The 21,264-nt window shown below is 36.5% G+C and overlaps 1 protein-coding gene across 3 annotated transcripts in view; it reads right to left on the minus strand.

Annotated features, from left to right (window-relative positions):
- The window catches only part of FEZ2 (fasciculation and elongation protein zeta 2), a 58,928-nt gene that overhangs the window by 24,124 nt on the left and 13,540 nt on the right, over positions 1-21,264 (minus strand). For all 3 annotated transcript variants that reach the window (XM_036752587.1, XM_036752588.1, XM_036752589.1), the window contains exons 2-5: positions 19,267-19,375; positions 11,566-11,682; positions 3,857-3,998; positions 2,513-2,781 (exon numbers count right to left, since the gene is read on the minus strand). In XM_036752587.1, the coding sequence (XP_036608482.1) occupies positions 2,513-2,781; positions 3,857-3,998; positions 11,566-11,682; positions 19,267-19,375 (637 nt within the window). The remainder of the gene's footprint in view (positions 1-2,512; positions 2,782-3,856; positions 3,999-11,565; positions 11,683-19,266; positions 19,376-21,264) is intronic.

Raw genomic sequence — 21,264 nt, forward strand, 5'->3', positions numbered from 1 at the left:
ACAAACTATACTCTTCACATTTAACATCTAAGAAAAATGTAAGAAGCACTAATAATATCTATGCCATGTCCTTACACATGACCAATGGTTTTGACACTAACAGCAAAGCAAGATTTTAAGAAGCAATTTCACAGCACTGAATCACCTAAAAAGTTCACAATCATTCTAAAACTATTTCATTACAAAATAATAGAAAACCAAATCACCATTAGTGCTTATCAGATAAACTTCTTAGCATAAATGGTATGAAGCAGAGTTGCCTAAAGCCTCCAATTTTAACCAGTCCTTGATATACCACGATGCTGGAATCTACAACATGCCTAGGAATTATTGAAGGACAATATGTTGTTTCTTTGAAAAGCATTGTTTGACTTGCCTTATCTTAAAAAAAACCATTCCTATAAAATTCACCATGCCTTTTTAAAATGAAAAGTAAATTTTATCCTCTAACAGAGAAATTCCTTTGAAGGAAGAAATTTTTAAACTATGTGTAGTATGAATATAAAGTAATAAGTGATTTGTTTCTTTCGGTATATAACAAATCATACAGCCAAATTTCCAAAGTAGTATATTCCTTCAATGTAGTTACGGGGCGGGGGGGGGGGGGGCAGTGCAATAGAAGGGAAGTGGGGCTAAACCCTTGTATTAACAGTACTATCATTGCTCAAAATATTTTTGGAACTCCTCTTTTGGAAATGCCTTCAGCGCCAGTTTATGAGTCACACAAGAAAAATCAGTCCCAGGTCCTGTCTTCCTGTCTCTGTCTAAAAGTGTCTAGGCATAAAACTACACTACATGGAAAAACAAACCAATTTAAGATCTGGCATTTAAATCAGTAAATCAGCTGATCTAAGTTTCACCTCTGCTGATTCAAAAAACTAGATAACAATAGTATCCATCTTTGCTGCCCACAACCTACTCCCCCATCCATCCTTTCCTATTCTTCCATGGATATATTGTTTATAGATAAAGTTGTGGGTATGTATACATTCTGAAGGAATTTGGAAAATAAATCTTTTCTGTAAGAAAGCAAGAAAGCTAGACTTGTTAAATAATATTCTCTCTTTAAATATACAAACTGTGCTGCAAGATTCGCTTTGTCAATTTCTATTTTTGCTTAAAGAAAATATCTCTGCAATACAGACCACCTTGTACTGAGACCAATAATAGCATAGCATTTTAGGTGATGTGATACTTTTGTTTGGATTAACATCTCTGTGGCAGCACAGTAACTCAAGAATCGCATTCCCTCTCCAGGACTCACTCAACTTTAATCTAGTCAATGATATGCATTTGTCTACCGCAGGACTTCTTACCTAAACTAATTGAGTCTCAGAACATTTGTGGGACTGAGAATATAGGAATGGAACCCATAAATACAAACCTAGGTCATCTTAGGGGTATGAAATATTCTCAGGATGGAGAGTCAGGAAAATTTGTGCAAGAAAAAAAGGAAAAATAAGCCTATTTTCATACTCCCAAAACTGAAGAAGCATTTTTTGACATAGACATAATTTTTCAGCTATTATTTTACAGAAGAAATACGGAAAAATATTGCCAGGACAGAAATTTTCTAGTGGAATCCCTGTTCACACCACATGAAACACCAAATATCTACAGAACAAAGTTTGAGAAATGCTGGTTTAGTAACTGCACTTGAGGAAAGAAGCCCCTCATAATTTAGATGGATCTATAATTTACATTATAGCAAACTAACTGCTTTATCACTTTAACTTTGTCTTTTATTCTGAAGTCACATTCAACAATGAAATAAAAAGGCCAGATCACTTTAGGAGAGCTGGTCGTCAAGCAAGCATTTTTACTCTCAAAGCAAAGTTGGCTCTTCCTGACATATAGTAGATAACACTAGTGAGTGTGTCGGAGTATCTCAAAATGATTCCAGGAATAGACGTAGTCAAAGTGGATCAGGAGTATGGATAATAAGAACAACTACTGACGGAAAGACAGACTGCAGACTCATCAAAGGAAACTGCAGGACTGCTCCAGAAACACAAAAGAGCTAGGAATACGGCTCAGGTATTACTGGTGCCAGCAACTCTCAACCTTTTTCCATTGTGAGAGAACTAAACTGATTTACCAAGTATTTTATGTGGGATCTCTTCAAGTGAGATCATTTCCATTAGCAAATGCTACCTCATAATATATTATGAAACAATTGTGCATTTTTTAGATTTTAAAAAATGTGCTAACTCCCTAATGGTCACTTCTTGGACTGTCCTTCATTCTCACCACTCTCACTCATTCCTATCTTACTTCTCTACATTGGGTTCTCCAGTTCATCTCTTCATTAAGAAAAAAGGGTTCTGCACCAGCTATGCCACTCCATTTGAGAGCCAGTTGTGTTTTTTGTTTCAAAATAACAAACTCCTTCGTATTTATTACTGATAGTTCTCCTGCGGTTTCAGAGTGTCAAGAAGTATTACTGACTTAATCCCTATGTAGTCAGAGATGAATATTCCCTATGAATATGAGGGCCGAACATCTCACTTACTGTTCCAGGCATATGACTTTTCTCATTCTTGCCATTCTGGGGGCTGCTATTTTTCAGCTTCTTTTTCTTTTTTGCTGTTTCTTTGTGTTCCTTCTGTTTGTTTTGAACTTCAATAAGGACAGAAATAAAGCTGTTTTTCACTTCCTTTTCAAATTCCAGCTCATCTCGAAGAGCCAACTGCTGAACCAACTCTTCAGAGTAATCTTTGATGGCAGTCTCAATTTCTTCTAGTAGTTCATTTAATTCACTCACTGAGAGCCTTTTTACCCCTGTAACCAACCACAAAGCACAGCACATTAAGATAAAGTGATTTCCAAAGAAAACCATACTGTGCTAAATGCCAAAAAGCAAAAGTGATTACCAACAATTAAAATAACTGTTCATTTTTCTGGGGGGAAGGGGTACTTGTTTAAATTTCTGGTTGGCAGTCTTCAGCAAAGGCCAGGTGGCTTGTCAGACAAGTAAGCAGATACATATAAAAAAAAATTAGTTACATGTCTAGGCCAATTTTTTCCATGCCTGGTAGCTCAGCTGAGAAGCACAAAAAGAGAAGGAGAGAGCTGAAGAAAATACCTGTTGACAAGAAACCACAAGCAACTTAGCAGAAACCAGTTTTAGGGGAATAAACACTAATCAATTACATAAACCCATGAGTGTTTTTTTTAAGGATGGAAGGATAAAAGAAATCATTCAAACACCTGTATGAAAGAAGCCCAATTACATGCTTTTTCTCTACACTTCCAACAGCCACCACATCTTCCCAATACACTGTGGGCAGAGAAGAAATGACAATAAAAATACGATTTACCAAACCTGAGCCAAACTAGAGCAGCCAGAAGAACTTAGTCACTCTACTGTATCACAGTTCATCTGTATGTTGGAATCATATCCAGAAACAATGATCCCACTACTCAGTATGATATTAAGATAATCCAAAGAAAATTATCCATGAAATTTTTTAGTCCTGTATTCCTCAAAATATACCTCTGTCCAGAAACCAAACAGCCTAGAAAAGAGCTAAAGTTCTCAACACTGTCTACTCCACTGGGAAGGTCAGACATACAGAAATAATTAGTTAAGCTTCTAGGTAACCAGTACCTAAATAATCTCAAGCTGGTTACACATGTTTAGAAGCTATTCAGAGTAATAAGCTATTAAATTGTATCATGTCATTATTTTATGTATTCTAGTTCCAACTATGGTTCTAAAATATCCCAAGAGTAATGACAGGAGAAACACTTTTAAAGATAGAAGAGATCACAGATCAAATCTATGCAAACTATCTGATGGGGGTTCAAACAATTCAAACAGTTCAAAGATATAAATCTAAGTAAGGTTTCTTACTCTCCTCATAACTGCTTGTACTAGATCTCTTAAGGGTTTGAATTTCCTGGGAAAGCATGGAGAGACGGTCTGACTGTGTTGGGGTTTCATCATCTTCTGGGTCAGGTGATTCTTGCATCATTTCTTCTATTTCTTCAATAACCTTCAAAAAAGATATTTTATTATTTTATTAATATTTATTATTATTTTCATATGTAATTATTAAAGATGTTTAATCAAAAGATTCATTATTAACCACAAAGTAGGAAAAAATCTCTATAACATGTGTAATTACAGTAAACTCTATTATCCAACACAGTGACCAATTATAGAATGTTATGGTTAATCACACATTCTGACTGAGAATACAAAACACATAGGAAATTCAAAAACATAAGACTAAGAGCCACTGTACAAAGGAAAACTAGTCAAAAGACATGGGGGAGAAACAGCTCTCAAAAGAACTGCCAACTAGTAATAACTGTGCGACCTTGGAAAGTCACTGAGCTCCAAGTAGTCACAGTGCTCCTAGGAGTTCTCTGAGATTACAAGTTGCTAGCAGAGCAGATGTACTGGTAGCAGGAATTTCCTCACTGGGAGTTCCCTGTACCAATAAAATTATAGGTCTAATTACTCTCACCCAAATCATTAAGAAATAAAACTCAAATCAAAACAACTCTGAGGTTTCATCTCAAACTAGCAAAATTATTAAGAATAGTAACTTGCACTTATATATCACTTTAAGGTTTCCAAAGCACTTTATGTTATCTCAATCCTCACAACTCTGTGAGGTAGGTGCTGTTACTGGCCCATTTTACAGATGAAGAAACTGAGGGTGAGAGAAGTAGTAACTTGACCAGAGTCAAACAGCTAATGTGGCTGAAGTAGGATCTGAACTCCTGTTTTCCTTATCCAGCCCTCTAGCCACTCTGCCACCTAGCTGACTCTCTTTTGATAAAGATGACAAAACACAAGAATAGTCAAGGTTGGAGGGGCAGTGAAAATAAACTAAACTAAAGCGTTACTTATGAAGATGTGGACTGGCCCAACCATTCTGAAAAGAATTTTGGAATTATCCTTTAGAAAAGCGACAAAAATATCTGTACCCAGAGATCTATACCCAGAGGAAGTCAGACAGAATGATCCCATATGTACTAAAATATTCATAGCAGCACTTTTTGTGGTAACAAAAAACTGGAAACAAAACAGATGCCCATTCAGTGGAGAATGGCTAAACAAATGATGGTTCCTGAATGTAATGCAATACTACTACATCAAAGAAATGAAGATGTGAGTGAAGGAATCCTAATAAAGCTGCCCCTCAGCCCCAATATTCTAACTTCCTTATAGGCCCGACTGAACAGCAGGCCTACTGCCCCGACCTAGCCACTCACCCCTACCCCGCTTAATATCCTAACTTCTTCATATATGCCTCACTGCTCACTAGAACAACAAGTGTGTCCATGCACTCATATTACTCGCAGAGACAGTAGGCGTGTATGTGATGGGATCCCAGCGTGTCCATGTGCTGGGATCCCAGTCACTGCCTCTAGCTAGCCACTGCCACCAGACCCATTTCTCATATTTCCCACAGAAACAGCAGGTATGTCCATTCATTCAACCACAATCACATCCCTTTAGTCTCAGAGAGGATTGCAATACTCAGTCAATCAGAAAGCAGCACCACCAGGATGCCCAGAAGGATGTGGACCCCAAAACAATAGAAGGGACTTTTCCTAAGTAGGCACCTGAGCAGTAATAGCAAAAGCTGTCCTTTAGGTGAACTTATGACATAGAGAGACTTATTTTAATATCATTATCATACATAAACACCCCACCCCTCAATGGGTTTTTCTGTATGCATTGTGAGTAATCTCATGCATAGTCCCACTGAGGCTGGGACTCCTTCCCTATTACCTAATTCCTTAACAAACCTCTCCTGCCTTTTTAATATTCATAATTTCTGTTATATAATTCCATCTTTACCCTATAAAAATCCATTTTGCTTTCTCTGAAGTTGCTGATTTCTCTTGGAACTTAGCCCACTTCATGAGAGGCATCAATCTCAACAAATGCCTTTACTTGGATTAGAGGTGGTTTGACTGAATTCTTGGAGATGGTTCCACCACCACAGATCATGAAACCACAACATGAGGACTTCGGAGGAACATGTGAACACTTAAATGAACTGATAAAGAAACAAAGTGAGCAGAAGCAGAAAAACAATATATACAATAATTACAACAATATAAATAGAAAATAAACCGAAAAAGGAAACTGAAGAATGCTGTGTAATTCTAATGATCAAGCCTGGTCCCAGAGAAGAGATAAAAAATGCAACTCCATCCTCTCTTTGCATAAGTGGGCATCTATGGGTGTGGAACACTACATATGTATAGATAGATAGACAGATAGATATAGATATAGATGTATGTATGTATATATGGATGTATATGTAAATGGATGTATATATACATCTGTATGTATGTATGTGTGTATGTATATATATACATATGTATGTGTATATATACACACATACGTGTGTGTGTGTGTGTGTGTGTGTGTGTGTGTGTGTGTGTGTGTCCTATCAGATTTGGTTTATATATTGATTAGTTTTCCTCAACCGCTTTTTTTTCTCTTTTATTCTTTGTTAAATGTACTGCTCTCTGAATAAAAAAAGAGGAAGACGTATGTAGAAATAAAGGGGACACAAAAACAAAAATAAAAATTGTTTTTATTAAAAAGAGAAAATAACTATATATGCTATTAATAGATGACCAGTTTTCAAAGAATTAGAATACAACAAAATGCACTTAACACCAAAATTAAAGTAAATGTAATTTAATCTTTCTAAGACAACTCAACAGGCTGCAAGTCATAATAATGAATATTGGCATACATGTGCCAAGCTAACAGTTAATAAAGAAAAAAATTCTATGACATTCAAAATTTATAACATACTACAATTTAATATTTATCAATGAATTCTTGGGACAACTCTAAAATTTTTAGAGCTAAAAATGATCTTAGAGACCATCTAGTCTAGTCTAATCCATCATTTTACCAAAGGAAGTATCTATGGCTATTCATTCAAATAAAAACAATAAAAGTACTCTAACAATATAAAAGCCAAAAAAAAACCCTTTCAAATAAAACATGATAGAAGTTCCTGTGGAGCAAATTATCCCTTTAGCAGCAAAAAATATATATATCATTATATATAAAATGTGAAAAACACAGGGACACAATAAATTTCTTCAAGCAGACACACTAAAACAAAATTGGGAATCATTTTCTGCAAGACTTACAAGCATATTTACAGGTCATAACAGAACACAAACTTATAAATCAATTATTTGTTATCATATATTAAGGTAAGGATGATACTCCCAAGATGATTACTTCTGCTCAAACTCTTAATATAATATTTTTGTCCTGCAGTCCACCACTGAAGCAAGATATATAAACTTAGAAAAATGTCCGAAGAGAGCCATAAAAGTTATACAGTTGTTAGAAAATAATATTTTGGAAGAGGATTCTGGTAAGATGGTGGAGTAGGTCAGAAAATTCCAAGCTCTCAAGATTTTCCTCCACAAAAGAGATAAAACTGCACCTCAGGGCAAACACAGAGAGGTAAAAATAAGTAAGAGAAGGGCAAAACAGCGGTCCTCCTGGAACAATCAAGAAGATCCAAAGAATTGGTCCCCGTGAATGGTAAACACCTCCAGGCTAGGGACCACTTAAACAGCAAGTGGCAAGCTCTGGGGTTAGCTGGGTTGGGAGGCTAAATGCGCTTCAGCCCCAGCCACAAGAACTTCTACCCTGGGACAGTGACAGCAGTTGGGCATCTGAGCTGGGAAAAATCCAGGGAACCTCTGCTGAAAAGGAACACTAGACCCACCTGTGCTGTGGAGAAGCTAAGAAGGAGAGAAGAAACCAGCACATGCCTGGTGAGTGCAGAAGCAGTGGGGCAGGGATGCAGCTGGCTGTGGGCACTTAGAGAAGGCTGGAGGTATTAGTTTGGGTTCAAGATCAAAGAGGAGAACTGAAGGATGATCTGAGACCAGGGGCACCATCCCTCATGCCCCAGGACTAAAGGTAATTACAAAAATTAAGCTATTAAAAAAATGCACAAGCAAAGGAAAATTACTATAGAGAGTTACTACGGGAATAGAAAAGACCAGGGTTTTTCTTCAGAGGAGGATAGTGAAGCAAAGAAAGCCTCTTCTACCCCAAAGAGTAATGTCAAATGATCACCTGCCCAAAAAGAATTCATAGAAGAACTTAAAAAAGACTTTAAAAACCAAATGGGAGAGATAGAGGAAAAACTTCAAAAAAAAAAAAGAACAATCCAAGAAAAACAAGATCATGAAAAGAAAGTCAACCAATTAGAAAAGATCCACAATCTTAAGGAAGAACATGACTCCTTGACAACCAGAACTGGGCAAGGGGAAACCAGCACAGTCATAAGAGATCAAGAAATAATAAAATAAAATATAAAGAATGAAAAAATAAAAGAGAATGGGAAATATCTCATAAGAAAAATAACTGATCTGGAGAACAGATCAAGAAGAGAAAACATAAGAATAATGAGGTTACCTGAACGCTATGATCAGAAAAAGAATCTTGATACAATAATACAAGAAATAATTAAAGAAAATTGTCCTGAAGCATTAGAACAAGAGGGGAAAGTATAAATAGAAAAAAAAAATCCACCAATCACCACCTGAAAGACATCCTATGAGGAAAACCCACAGGAATATTATATTCAAATTCTGAAACCCCCACCTCGAGGATAAAATATGAGCAACAAGAAAAAAACAATTTACATATGGCAGCTTCACAAGTAGAATCACACAAGACCTAGCAGTTGCAACACTAAAAGACCACAGGGTCTTTAACACTACATATTGAAGAGCAAAAGAACTGGGTTTCTAGCTAAAAATATCATACCCAGCAAAAATAAGCATAATTCTGAAAGCAAAAAATGGATATTAAATGAATTGTCAGACTTTCAGGACTTTGTTATAAAAAAAAAAATGTGAACTTAGTATTTGACATACAAGAGTCAAGAAAAACATAAGGTACATACCAAAGACCAATTACAAGGGACTCAATAAGGACAGACTGTTTACCATTTCTGTATATAAAATGTAAAATGTATGTCTAAGATTGTTATTAGTAATTGAGTAGTTCATAAGAAAGATTGGGGTAGAACCGAGAATGATATGACTTCAAAAAGTAAAACCATTCAGGAACAGCTAAAAAGAATAATTATCTTATACAAATGAAGTGTGAGAAGAAGAACCGATACAGAGGAATTTGGTGGGGGAGGAGGACTGTTAGTTCTGGAAACCTACTTTCATTGGAAAGGGTTCAAGAGGGAACAATACATATACATCTAGAAGAATACAAAAGTCTTCTAAATTTAGAAAGAAATACTAAGGGGATAGGGAGGGGGAAGAGAATAAGGGAGAAATCTTTAGAGGGGAGGGTGAGAGAATAGGCTAAAAGGGGGTATAAAAGGGTATTTAGATTAATGGGAATGGGAGGATAAGAGATGGATCTTTAGAGAGGGGGTAGGTTAAGTAATAGGAGGGCAAGGTATAAGGTAGAAGTAAAGTAGAGCAGTCAGGACGGACAGAAAATAAGAGATATGCACAAACATAAAAACAAAGATTAGGAGTAGAATCTCTTTGAGAAAGTATATGTTTATGTATGTATGTATATGTGTATGTATATATCAATATCTATATATAAATATATCCATGCGTAACTGTAGCGGTAGGGAGTAGGATGGGAGGGGGGAGTGGGAAGGGGAGAAGAAGGAAGAAAAAAGAACAAAGTAAAAAGTGAACAGCAGAGAACAAAATAAAACCTACAAGGGAGCAAAGAAAAGACAACACAACATGTAACATTTAATACATAGGCTTTCTTGAAATGGAAATTTATTGCTATATATTTTAAATCTTCTCTTACATTCTGCTGTGCATATGACACATTTTTTTCTTTTCTTATTTCATATTTGAATTTTAATATTAAGTTTATAATATGCTTCTTTTCTTTTTCTTATTATGTATTCAAGTTTTAGTATTCAAGTCTAAAGTTTAAAGACATTTTTAAAAGAAAATAATATTTGTGAAAAAAAGCTATTCAAAGAAATGCAATTATTTGAATAAAAAGAATTACATTAATTAGGCAAAAGAATTTTGCCATGATAAGCATTGCTAAGTATTCTAACAGGTTTCTTTAAAAGGGGTGTGGAAAGCTGTGGAAAATCTGTGAAAAGTCTTAAAATTAAGGTGGACTGTGAGATGGTATAAAATTTATTTGCCAAAAATGCCATTTGCCAAAAAAGACTATAAAATTTAAGGTCATATTTAGTACTGTAATCCTATACACATATTTTTAATCAATTACCTTTCATCAATTATTTTGCTTTATTATTCACTTTCTTTCCAGGTCCAGACCTACAATCTATTATCAATGTGTGGAAGGATAACCTAGAAGAAGAAAAAGGTCTTACCACTATACTTCCTACTTTCCTCTAAGAGGTTCCCAAAGTGGGTGATACCGCCCCCAGGGGGTAGTGGAATGATAGAAGGGGATGGAAGTAGCCTCAGGTGTAATTGGGAGGCATTGAATAAAAATAAGGATGATGGTGAAAGCATAAGGAAAGAAGAGAAGAAAATTTTGAAAAACCGTCCATACATGTTTCATCTGTTGTACAACAGAGTTAAAATCATAGTGATTACCTTATTTTCCAAATAAACACACAAAATGCAAGTTATAACTGATCAGTGGTCAAATCCACTGACAGGTCTTAACAAGCAAGTGTTGGCAGATAAGCAAGTCACACATTGTCAGAAAGGCCAGCATGCATCGGCAGGAATATGGGCATGTAATGACTTGTTTACAATACAATACTATATGGTTATATGATGCAATATTGCATCATCAAAATTTCAATACAGGAAAAACCCACAAATTTACAATAATTTGTCAAATTTAAGATGTCATTTTTTACAAATATTTCATATTTTTTGAAATGACGCAAATTTCAAAAAAAAAACATTAAAAGGTTAAAGAAAGTAGATTTTGAGGGAGGCACTGAGTAATTTTTTTTTAAAGGGAACGGAGGGCCAAATATGTTTGAGAGCCTCTGATCTACCTCTGTCCATCCCCTCAATGACCTGAATGAATAGTAGAGTTCATATGCTCAGTAACCATGGCAAATACAGTTTCAGGAAAAAGTCTTTGCACTATATTCTGATGTACCACAGAGGTGGGAAGAATATGTAAAAAATGAAAAAGCTTCATCCAGCTGGCTCACAATGCAAACAGGACTGGCATTTTGTAACATTCCACAGAAAACGTTCATTTCTTTCAAAAGCATTGCATCTATATTTCTGACTCATGCTGATGAATTTTATCCAAGGTTTAATCAAACTGAATATTCATTGTAGGCTTATTGTAGTTTATCTACTTTTCAGTAAAACTATGCAGCATTCATAATCTAGGATTCTAGCATCAGTGCCAAGAATGCCATAAAATTAGACATTCAATATGAAAGATCCCGCATAGTACATATTTTCCTGAATCTAGCTTGGGAAATAAGCACATTTAAAAATACATGAAAATAATTGAAGTCCAACAACTAATCTCCTAAAGAATTCAATGAAAATCATTTTCAATCTTTACTTTGACTTTTATTAGTATTTTCTTCATACCTGATCTGCTGTGAAAAGTGGTTCATCATTGATGCAAGAGACTATAATAGAATGCATATCCAGTTGCTCCCTCAACTCTTCATCATCTGAGGTATCAAGAATCAAATTGTCATTAATCTAAAAACAAAAACACAAAATAAAAAAGGTATTACAATTTTTTATATAAAACACAATCTTACAGGCAAGAAGTAGGAGAATGATCCAAGAAGGAAAACATTTTCCTAGCAATTCTTCATTCAGAGGCAAGAACAATATGAAGCGAAGCTGAATTGATTCAGAGGGAGCACTAGCCTATACATTGCTTTTGTACTTCAATTTGAAGAAAACACATACTAAAATTGTTGATTTGAACTCCAAAAGGAAATAAGACAAAGAAAAAGAACTGACTGCTTGTAATGGGGAAAAAGAAATATGTTGTGACTAACACAATAATAAGAAAAGAGTTCAAAGATAGATGGTTACAGTTATTTTGTGTAGGAAGTGTATGGAGAGTATGAAACTAGATACTTGTAAACTGAAGTCACTATACAAATATTAATTCAAGGGAAATAAACTCAACAAGCCAAGACTATATGTCTCCATTTTGTTGCTTTGGGGCTCGCTCAGCCTCTTTGAATGAGCCTTTCCTCTCTCAGGAAAGGATTTCTGTAAATTTCAACAAGTCTCAGGATGAACATTACTGAAATTAACAATAGCATTTATCATTAATCATCTAAAACGAAGGCATCAAACACACTACCCACAATACTTTCAGTGCAGCTGGAACCAGATTAAATTGCAAATAGGAAATAATTAACAAAATAAACTAAAATACAATAAAACATAGCATAAATTCCTCTTTTTCCCCTCTTGCCACTCTCCCAGTACTTATTATACTTTACTAAATGTATGAATCAAAAACTTCCAAAACTGACCAAAGCTGGCTTGTAATTTATTCTAGTATAAGTGAGTCAGCTAACCACCATTAGTGAAACCATCCGGATACTATCTCTATCCTCCCCTAGCTTGACTTTTTTTATTCAATTCCAGTCCTAATTTTTGATCATTTATTATACATAGGGTCCTCATAAAGCTGAGTTCATTTTGTGATGAATCGGTAAGTTCTCATTCAGAAGTACTAAGAATATACCAAAATCTGCTCTAGAATGGAATCCAAAACTTAAATCAGCCCCAGAACTAGTCTGGTCTTAAAGGCAATAATCAAAAAGAAAAATATCTATTTGACAGTTAGAGTAACCCATAGTTTAACCAAACAAACAAAATCTTTTCTATATCATACGTTGTTGTTAGTGTTGTTCAGTCATGTCCAGCTCTTCATGACTAACATCTAATACCTCTCATCACCCACCCATTTTCTCTCCTACAATGGCAATAAGGAATGGAATATCATAGCACAGGGCATATGCTAGTCAAAATGCTTTGCAGGCAGTCTATCAACATAAGCATGTTTTTAGACATCTTTACTACTTAAAGATGGTAAATAATTTAACTCTGATGCCAAAATTTTCTAAAAGTGATGACACCAACAATCAGAATCACTTCCATTATGACGAAAGCATCAGAAATAATGATCCCATATCACATTCCCAGAGAATGAGTGAAGTGGCTCCCTCCCCCTTATTCCACACAAGGCTGGAATATACTAATTTCTAGAATTCTTTCCAGGCTTTGCAAGGTAACCTTGGCTATTATGGGTGTCATTATTCAGCATAAATGTTCCTTTATAATTGCCAAGCATTTCCATTATCAAATCCTGTGCCAGAATTATAGACAGAACTGGTAGTGCTCTTTCCCTGCATGAAATTTAAGAGCCACCAAACGGAAAAAATGTACTCATGTAAATGCCTGGAATGTACCAGTTGTCTTTCTCTAGAAACAACCCATCATTTTATAATACACCATCTTGAATTTTAATTATGTAAAAACTGAAACCGAAATTTAATATGCCTTGGCTTTTCCAAATGACTTTTCTCACTTTAGAAAATCAAACATCCTTCAATGACAGGGATTCAAATTATATACTTTTCTTTTCCATAAATGTTATCACCATAAAGGTTAGCAGAACTCAATGTTGTAGCTTCTTTCAAAAATCAATTAATATGGCTGAGTTTAACAGTAACAACTACCTAAATTCCAATGGCAATTAAAATTTCTCAGGTCACTAAGTTATTTGGCTGAATTAGACAAGAGACAGAGAGAGATTATGGGAGTTGAAGTGCTTAAGGATCAAGGAGACAAGAGTGTTCAAGGCAAGCTGAGGTTGGAGTAGACAGAGTTTATGAGCCAGGTACTAAAATTATTAGGGGGTAGGGAAGAAGGGAGAATGACTTAGATATCTGCAGATGACAGGATGAAGGACAGAATGGAATAAATTTTGAAGAAAGAGAGGTGGTTGTTGAGTTATAGTGACAAAGAAAGGGTCGGAAAATGGCAATAAGGAATGAGAAATATATCAACTTTTCTTCCTGGCCCTCTCTATCTAATGTTGTTGTTCTGTCATTTTTCAGTTGTGTCTAACTCTTCGTGACCCCCTTTGGGGTCTTCTTGGAAAAGAGAGTGGAGTCGTTTGCCATTTCCTTCTCCAATTCATTTTACAGATGAGGAAACTGAGGCAAACAGGGTTAAGTAACTTGCCCAGGGTCACACAATTGGTGTCTGTAGCAGAATTTTGATTCAGGTCTTCCTGACTCCAGGCCCAGCGCTCTACTCACTGTGTACCTAGCCGCCCCCACTTTGTCTAGGGATATGGGAAAAAAAAGAGTAATAGCCAGCCTTAGACAGGCTAGCAAGACATGTGATGACCTGAAGAGAAAAGCAGGTTTCAGAGAATGTATGTGTGTATATATATACACAAATGTATATGATATATATATGTATATATGATAAATAAATAAAAGCTGACAGTTAAATCCATGGGAGTTTATGAGGTTACCAATAGCACAAAGGGAGAAAGAAAGTAGGGCCTAGGATACAATTTTGGCGAACATGTATGACAAGCCAGCAAAGGAGCCTAAAGAGCAGTCAGATAACTAGGAGAAGAACCAATGGAGGGGAGGGTTCTTAAAGCTCAGAGAAGAGAAAGTATCCAGGCAAAGGTGGTCAACAGTAACAGTGCAGCACAAAGATCAAGAAGGATGAAGACTGAGAAAAGATCTTTAGATCTGGCAATTAAGACATCACTGGTAAATTTGAAGAGAGCAGTTTCAGTTGAATGATGAAGTCAAAAGAGAAACTGCAAAGATTTGAGGAGTGAGCATAAATAATTTTTCAAGAGTTTAGTTGAGAAATGGAGGATATAGGATGATAGCTTGAGGGAATGGCAGAGTTTTACTAAAGTATTTTGTTTTGTTTTAAATGATATGGGAGATTTCATCATGTTTGAAGGTAGTAGGGAAGAAACAGAGAAAGAGAGAGAGACAGTGTATACGTGTGAGAGAAAGTGAGAGACTGAGCAAACAATCTGCTAGTGAAGATGGGAGTAATTAGGATCAAGGGCATATATCAAGATGTTAGCCTTAGGGAACAAAGAATGACCATTTCTTTGTCAGGGACTGGGAGGAAATAAGGGAGAGAGGGAGATGATGTCAAGTAATTTTGAGATAAATAGAAAGAGAAAAGCAGGAGCTCATGTTTAATGAACTCAATATTTTCAATAAAGTAAAGAAGTGAGGTGTCCAGTTGAGAGAGGGAGTGTGAGAAGCTTTGGAATAGCTTCTGTATGGAGTGAGACAGGGAATCAATTAGGGAGAAATAAAAGGACTAGCTTGCTGCACCAGAGAGCCCAGCTGAGATTGAATAACATGAATTTGTAATGTACCCTGTCAGCCTGATTATGAGATTTTTTCCAGCTGCATTTAGTAGCATGTAAGTAGAAGTAGAGAAGGTAGATTGTGGGTCTCATTTAGGACTAAGGTGTGCGAAAAGGTAAGTGTCAACAGGACAGGAAGGCAAGGAATTAAAAATTATATATAGAGTATAGAGTTGAAATGGCAAACTACTGGGTTGAGATTAGAGAGGGAGGAAAGTGAATTTATACCAGGGATAATGAGTGACCCATAAAAATATTAGGGGTAGGAGGTAGGGAGAAGGGAGGGAAAGGAAAGGAACAAGCATTTATATAGCACCTACTATGTGCCAGGCACTTTGCTAAGCACTTTATAAAAACTATCTCATTTGATCCACACAATGGCTCTGCAAGGTAGATGCTGTTATCTTCTCCATTTTGTAGTTGAGGAAACTGAGGCAAAAAGGTTAAGTAAGTTACTTAGGGACACACAGCTAGTTAGTGTCTGAGGCTGCATTTTAACTCAGGTCTTCCTGATTCCAGGTCCTGTGCTCTATCTACTGTACCACTCTAGTTCTATCCAAGCTGCGAAGGGGCAGCTTGCAAGGGTGCAGCAGGGCAAAGGCAAGAAGAGGAACTCTCTTTTCTAGGAGACAGATGGAAACAGATACACTGCAACTTATATAGGGACTCAAGTGGGCAGACTAGGAAAAGTGGTTAGACTGCTACCAGCCAGGGCAGTTGGCACATGCAACCCAACAAGACCCACTTCCCCATCATGAAGGGGTGGAGGAACTGAAGGTCTCAATGAGAGTAAAGAATAGGTTTAGGTGGGGTGATACATAAGGAGAGTTGAGATGACAAGTGGTTATGGTCAGAGAGAGGAATGACACAATTTTTTAATTAAGGAAAGAGAATATTTTGTGGCCAAGGTGGAGTGAAGGAGTAGATCACAGGACTTAAAGAGGCTAAGGCATTAGGAGGTTAGCAAGTTTGAGGGAGCATCTATAGGAATATTAAATTCCCCTAGTATGAGGACAAAAGTTGAGGAAGAGAGGAAGGTGGTGACAGAGGTACTGAACTCTGAAAAATGCGGGAAAATGACCTGGAGGGTCAGTATAATAAAACCACCACAAATTAGACTGAATGAAAAATTTTGATTGAGTGGACTTTGAAGAAAGAAGGGTTGCAGGAAGTAGACTTCAAAGGAAGTGACAGTGGTGACCAAGGAGTATTTCAACTCCCCACCCAGGACCAGTGTTATATCAGGGGTGAGAGAGAAGGTACAACCATTGCTTAAGAGGATATCTAGAGATTCAAAGTTGTCAACTGGAGAATGGTTGAACAAACTATAGTATAAGAATTTAATGTAATACCTCAAGAAATAAAACATCAAGAGCTCAGAGAAACAGGAGAAAAACTGACAAGAGTGAAGTCAGCAGAACCATGAAAACAACATCTATAAAGAACAAAGCAATGTAAACAAAACAAAAGACCAGTAAGATGAAGCTGAATGCTGTGTAATTATGCCTGATCTTGGAGCCAAAAAAGAGATGAAGAAGTGCACTTCCCACCTTGTGCTGGTAGGCACAAGGAATTATGGATGTAAAATGTCTATTCTGAGACACAGTTGCTTTTGTTGGGTGGTTTTGACCTCTTCTCTTCCTTGTAAGTCACTCCCTGTACTAGGTGCTAAAGATACAAATACAAAACAATCCCTCCTCTCAAGGAGCTTACATTCAAATGGAGAATAAAACATGAACACATTTAAATATATAGAGGATAAATAAAAGGTAATAAAATACAGGGTAGTTAGCAAAAGAGAGCACCAGCAGTAAGGAGCATCAGTAAAGACTTTATGTAAGAGGTAATGTTTGAGCTGTATCTTCAAAGAAGAGATGGACTCTATGAAGCAGAGCTAAGGAAAAAGTACACTCAAGCATGGAGGATGGCCAGTGCAAAGGCATGGAGACAGGAGGTAAATGAGGACATCCTCCTGAATAACAAGAGGGACCTACATTTTCTTCCCTCTTCACTAGGGCCTAGATCAGTCACTATAATTACACAGTATTCATTTCTTTATTACTGTTCTTTTAGTTTGCATTATTATAGTTATTGCATATGTTATTTTCCTGGTTTCCACTCCAATCTCTCTTAGGTACAGCTGCCAAAGTCATTTTCCTTAAGCAGAGATCTGATCATGTCAGTGCCCTATTCAAACTCCAGAGGCTCTGCATTGTCTCTAATCTAAACTATAAATGCCTCTGTTTGGCTTTTAAAGCCCTTCACAACCTGACCCCAATCTATCTTTCTAACCTCATTATATATTACTTCAGTTTCTGCACTCTATGATTTGGCCAAACAGGCCTGGTCTTTGTTCCTCACATCCTGGACTCTATTTCCAATCTCCATGCCATTGTACTGACTATGCTAATGCCTTCCTCACTTCTAACTCAGACAATCACAAAATCATAAAATCTGACAGCTCAGCAGCCACCCATTCTAACACACACAAAAGAAATCCCCACTATAATATGCACGACACTTGGGTCTTATAGTCCATCTGAAGTCCTCCAAGAAGGGGGTACCTGCTATTTCTTGAGGCAGCCCATTCAACTTTTTAATGACTCTGTTAGGATGTTGACAACAAGCTGAAACTGTCCTCCCACTTTCCTCCCACAGTTTCTGGTTCCCCACCTTGGGATCAAACAGAAGAAATCTAATCCTTTCTCCATGTTTGAAGACAACAATCATTCAAGTCTTCTCTTCTCCAGGAAATTCAGTCCCACAAACATTTATTAATCACCTGCTGTACACAAGGAATTGTGCTAGGCTCTAGGGATACAAAAACCAAAACCAAAACAAAACAGTCCCTGGTATTGACATCGTGGCTCCAGTTTAACAATAATCACCTCACTAATAAAGAGATTACATCTGTGTTAGCACTCTGTTCCAAACCTAAAAATACATTTAAGCAGTAACTGATATCCTTACTATGTACTATCACTTAGCACATCAAAAGTGAGCTGCTTTGGCCTGGCACTAAATGTTAACCACTGTTGTTTATTGGCCTTTTGCTGAAATGTAACTAAAAAATTGTATTATCTAAACTATGACATGCAGGTGAACAGCTAAGCTCTAACACTAGTCAATTAGTATATATGTCTTGGCTATAGATCACAGATGGGCAAAGATCTGGACCAAGAAATTAGTAAGATGAAGAGAATAGTGTGTATTGCATTTGGGAACTTTAAATGACCCCAAGCTTCTCTCTGAAAAAAAAAAACAAAAACAAAACAAAACAAAAAAAAAAGTTTCTCTCTGAAAAAACCAAAAAACAAACAAAAAAAACCATTTGTTTTTAATACCAATGACACTATATGGTTAGAATCATGGACTACCACAATTTCCACAAAATTAAAATTGCTAGTAACCCAAGGGCAATGGAAAAATGTAAGATGGGGATACAAAGCCATGCTATATTGTCAATGCTGTACTATAAACAAGAAGCAGCATAAAAGATCAAACAAGAGATGTAAGGACAAAAAAGGAAGTAGGCTCTTCAAGAAGGAGGAGCAAGGTATAACAAATAAACAGCCTAGTTGGTATAAGTTATCCACATAAGATCTGAAGATCAATTGGATATATGAGTCCATAGATATAAATAACAGGATAAGAAGCTGTGATAGCTTATGGGACAAGATGGCAAGAGTAGATACTTCCAAATTCTTTAATTTTGGAGTGGAGCACAATTGTTAATTTGTAGCTTAATGTGTTTCTAATTAATCTGTCAAATATTTATATAAATCAGAATTTGGATTCTTAAGCTTTGGATTTTTAAGCCAGTCACACATGCTTTAATATCAATTTTCAAAAATAAGATAATCAGAAAATAAATGGGCAAATTCAGGACTTACCCCCTTTTCTGAGAGGTTCAAGGTGAGCAAATGCAAAGTTCTGGTATGGGATGACTTCCAATCTACTGGCATCACATTACCATAATTATCTGTTAATGCATTCCAAATCCTTGAGAAAAGAAAAAAACTATAGTCAATGTAAGTTAAAATTCTACATGACTTCTCATTTTCTTAAAAATTGAATATTACAGTAGAAGAACAGAATTTAGAGATAGAAAGGACCTAAGACATTATTATCTGGCCCAGCTGTCTCATTTTACATTATCAGGAAAGTCAGGAAAAGAAAGGTTAAGTGAATTTCTGAAACTCACACAAGGACTAAGTAGCAGACACAGGATTTGAACCTATAGCCTCTGGCTCTACCTCCAGTAAAGAAAGAAAACTAAATCATAATGTGTAAAAAATGAAAAATATGTTAAAATGGGAATTTTAGGAGAAGTAACAATAGAGTAGGTAGGGTACATCTGTCAAGTGAAAACTCAATTGGTTTTGGGACAAAAGAGTTCTGAAGAAAGATAATGTGGGTATAATACTACCACAAATTCAATTTCTTACCAGTTCTTAGCTTCTGCAAATGGCACATCCTAATAACAACTACTGGCATGATACTATACCTTTAAAGTGCACAAAACACTCTACACACTTTTATCTAATTGAATCCTCTCAACAACCCTTTGAGGTTGGTACTGCAAGTATTATCATCCACATCTTATAGATAAGGAAACTAAGGATCTCAGAGAGTAAGTGACTTGGCCATAGTCTCAGAGTCACAGGCAGAATTTGAAGCAGGTCTCTTAGGGAAGTAAAAATTTCAGGTTCTTTACCCTATACCATGCTGCCACCTTACGTGCAAAGATACATTTTTCAGCTTATTTCCAAATTAAACTTCGTCACAGCAGTCTTTCTGTCTCTACTGAACAGGTTTGGTGTCTTCTGTAGAACTCATTAAGAATCTGAATTAAAGATAGGAATATGAAGAAAAACAAGTGTTCATGATAAAGGTACAAAATGTTAGGTAAAGAAAAGACTGATAGAAACTTATTTCCTCCTTCAGTGTAGGATCTGATAGTGGAAAGGGAAGAAAGTGGTCACAAATTTTATAGCTTACACCTACTGCAGGTAAAATCTAACTTCCAACTAACAGTATGTCAGTAAGGTGAATTTCAGTGTAAGGTTGATTTTAGTGTGTGTAAGGTGGATTTTTGTTATTATTTCCAAGAATTCAGTTTCCCAGGATCCATGGCCATAACAATCTCAGTTTCCCAGGCTCATGGTTCAAAACATCTCCACCACACTTGCGTAGCATTATATAATGATAAATAATATAAATATGTGTGCTGAAATTGTAAACATCCACTGCAACAGTACAGTGAGATACAGGGATGAGGTGATGTAAACTTGTGAGGCTATTGTTGGCAATATGCCTTCTTCGCCTGATGCCCTATAAAACAGGTGGGCATTGGTCAGTGAGTTGGGGAACCTTCACGGTGGAATGCACAAGCTGGAAGGCTGTACCTTGACTGACCCCCATCAAGGCTTGGGAGGGGGAAATCTGTTTTTGCCTCAACTGGCCCCCATTGAGGCTTGAGGGGATTTAGGGGATGCACAAGTTGTGCTTGTCTCGATTGACCCCATAGAGACATAGGGGCAGTTGCCCCCCCTTCTCACAGGCCCCTGCAAGAAGAGTGATTAGGGAATGCTGCAGGAGTTTGTGGTGCTTCCATTATCAGCAATACTGTGTTAGAGAAGACTAGACTAGAATAAAGCTTATTGTTAATCCCTTTGAAGTTGTTTTCTTGTCTGACCAGATTAAGAATGAACCTGTTAGAGGCTGGAGTCTGAAACCTCCAGTGCCTCCAGTGTATTATCAGTGAAACATAACATAAATATGATAGCAGATGATTCAGAAACCATTAAAAAGCAGTGGAGGGGGGAAAGTCTGAAGATAGCTTGGTGAGAAACACAACTAAGCAAAGTTATCCTAAGAGCAGACAGTTG

This window comes from Trichosurus vulpecula, chromosome 3 (assembly GCF_011100635.1).
Source record: "Trichosurus vulpecula isolate mTriVul1 chromosome 3, mTriVul1.pri, whole genome shotgun sequence".
Classification (NCBI taxonomy): Eukaryota; Metazoa; Chordata; class Mammalia; order Diprotodontia; family Phalangeridae; genus Trichosurus; species Trichosurus vulpecula.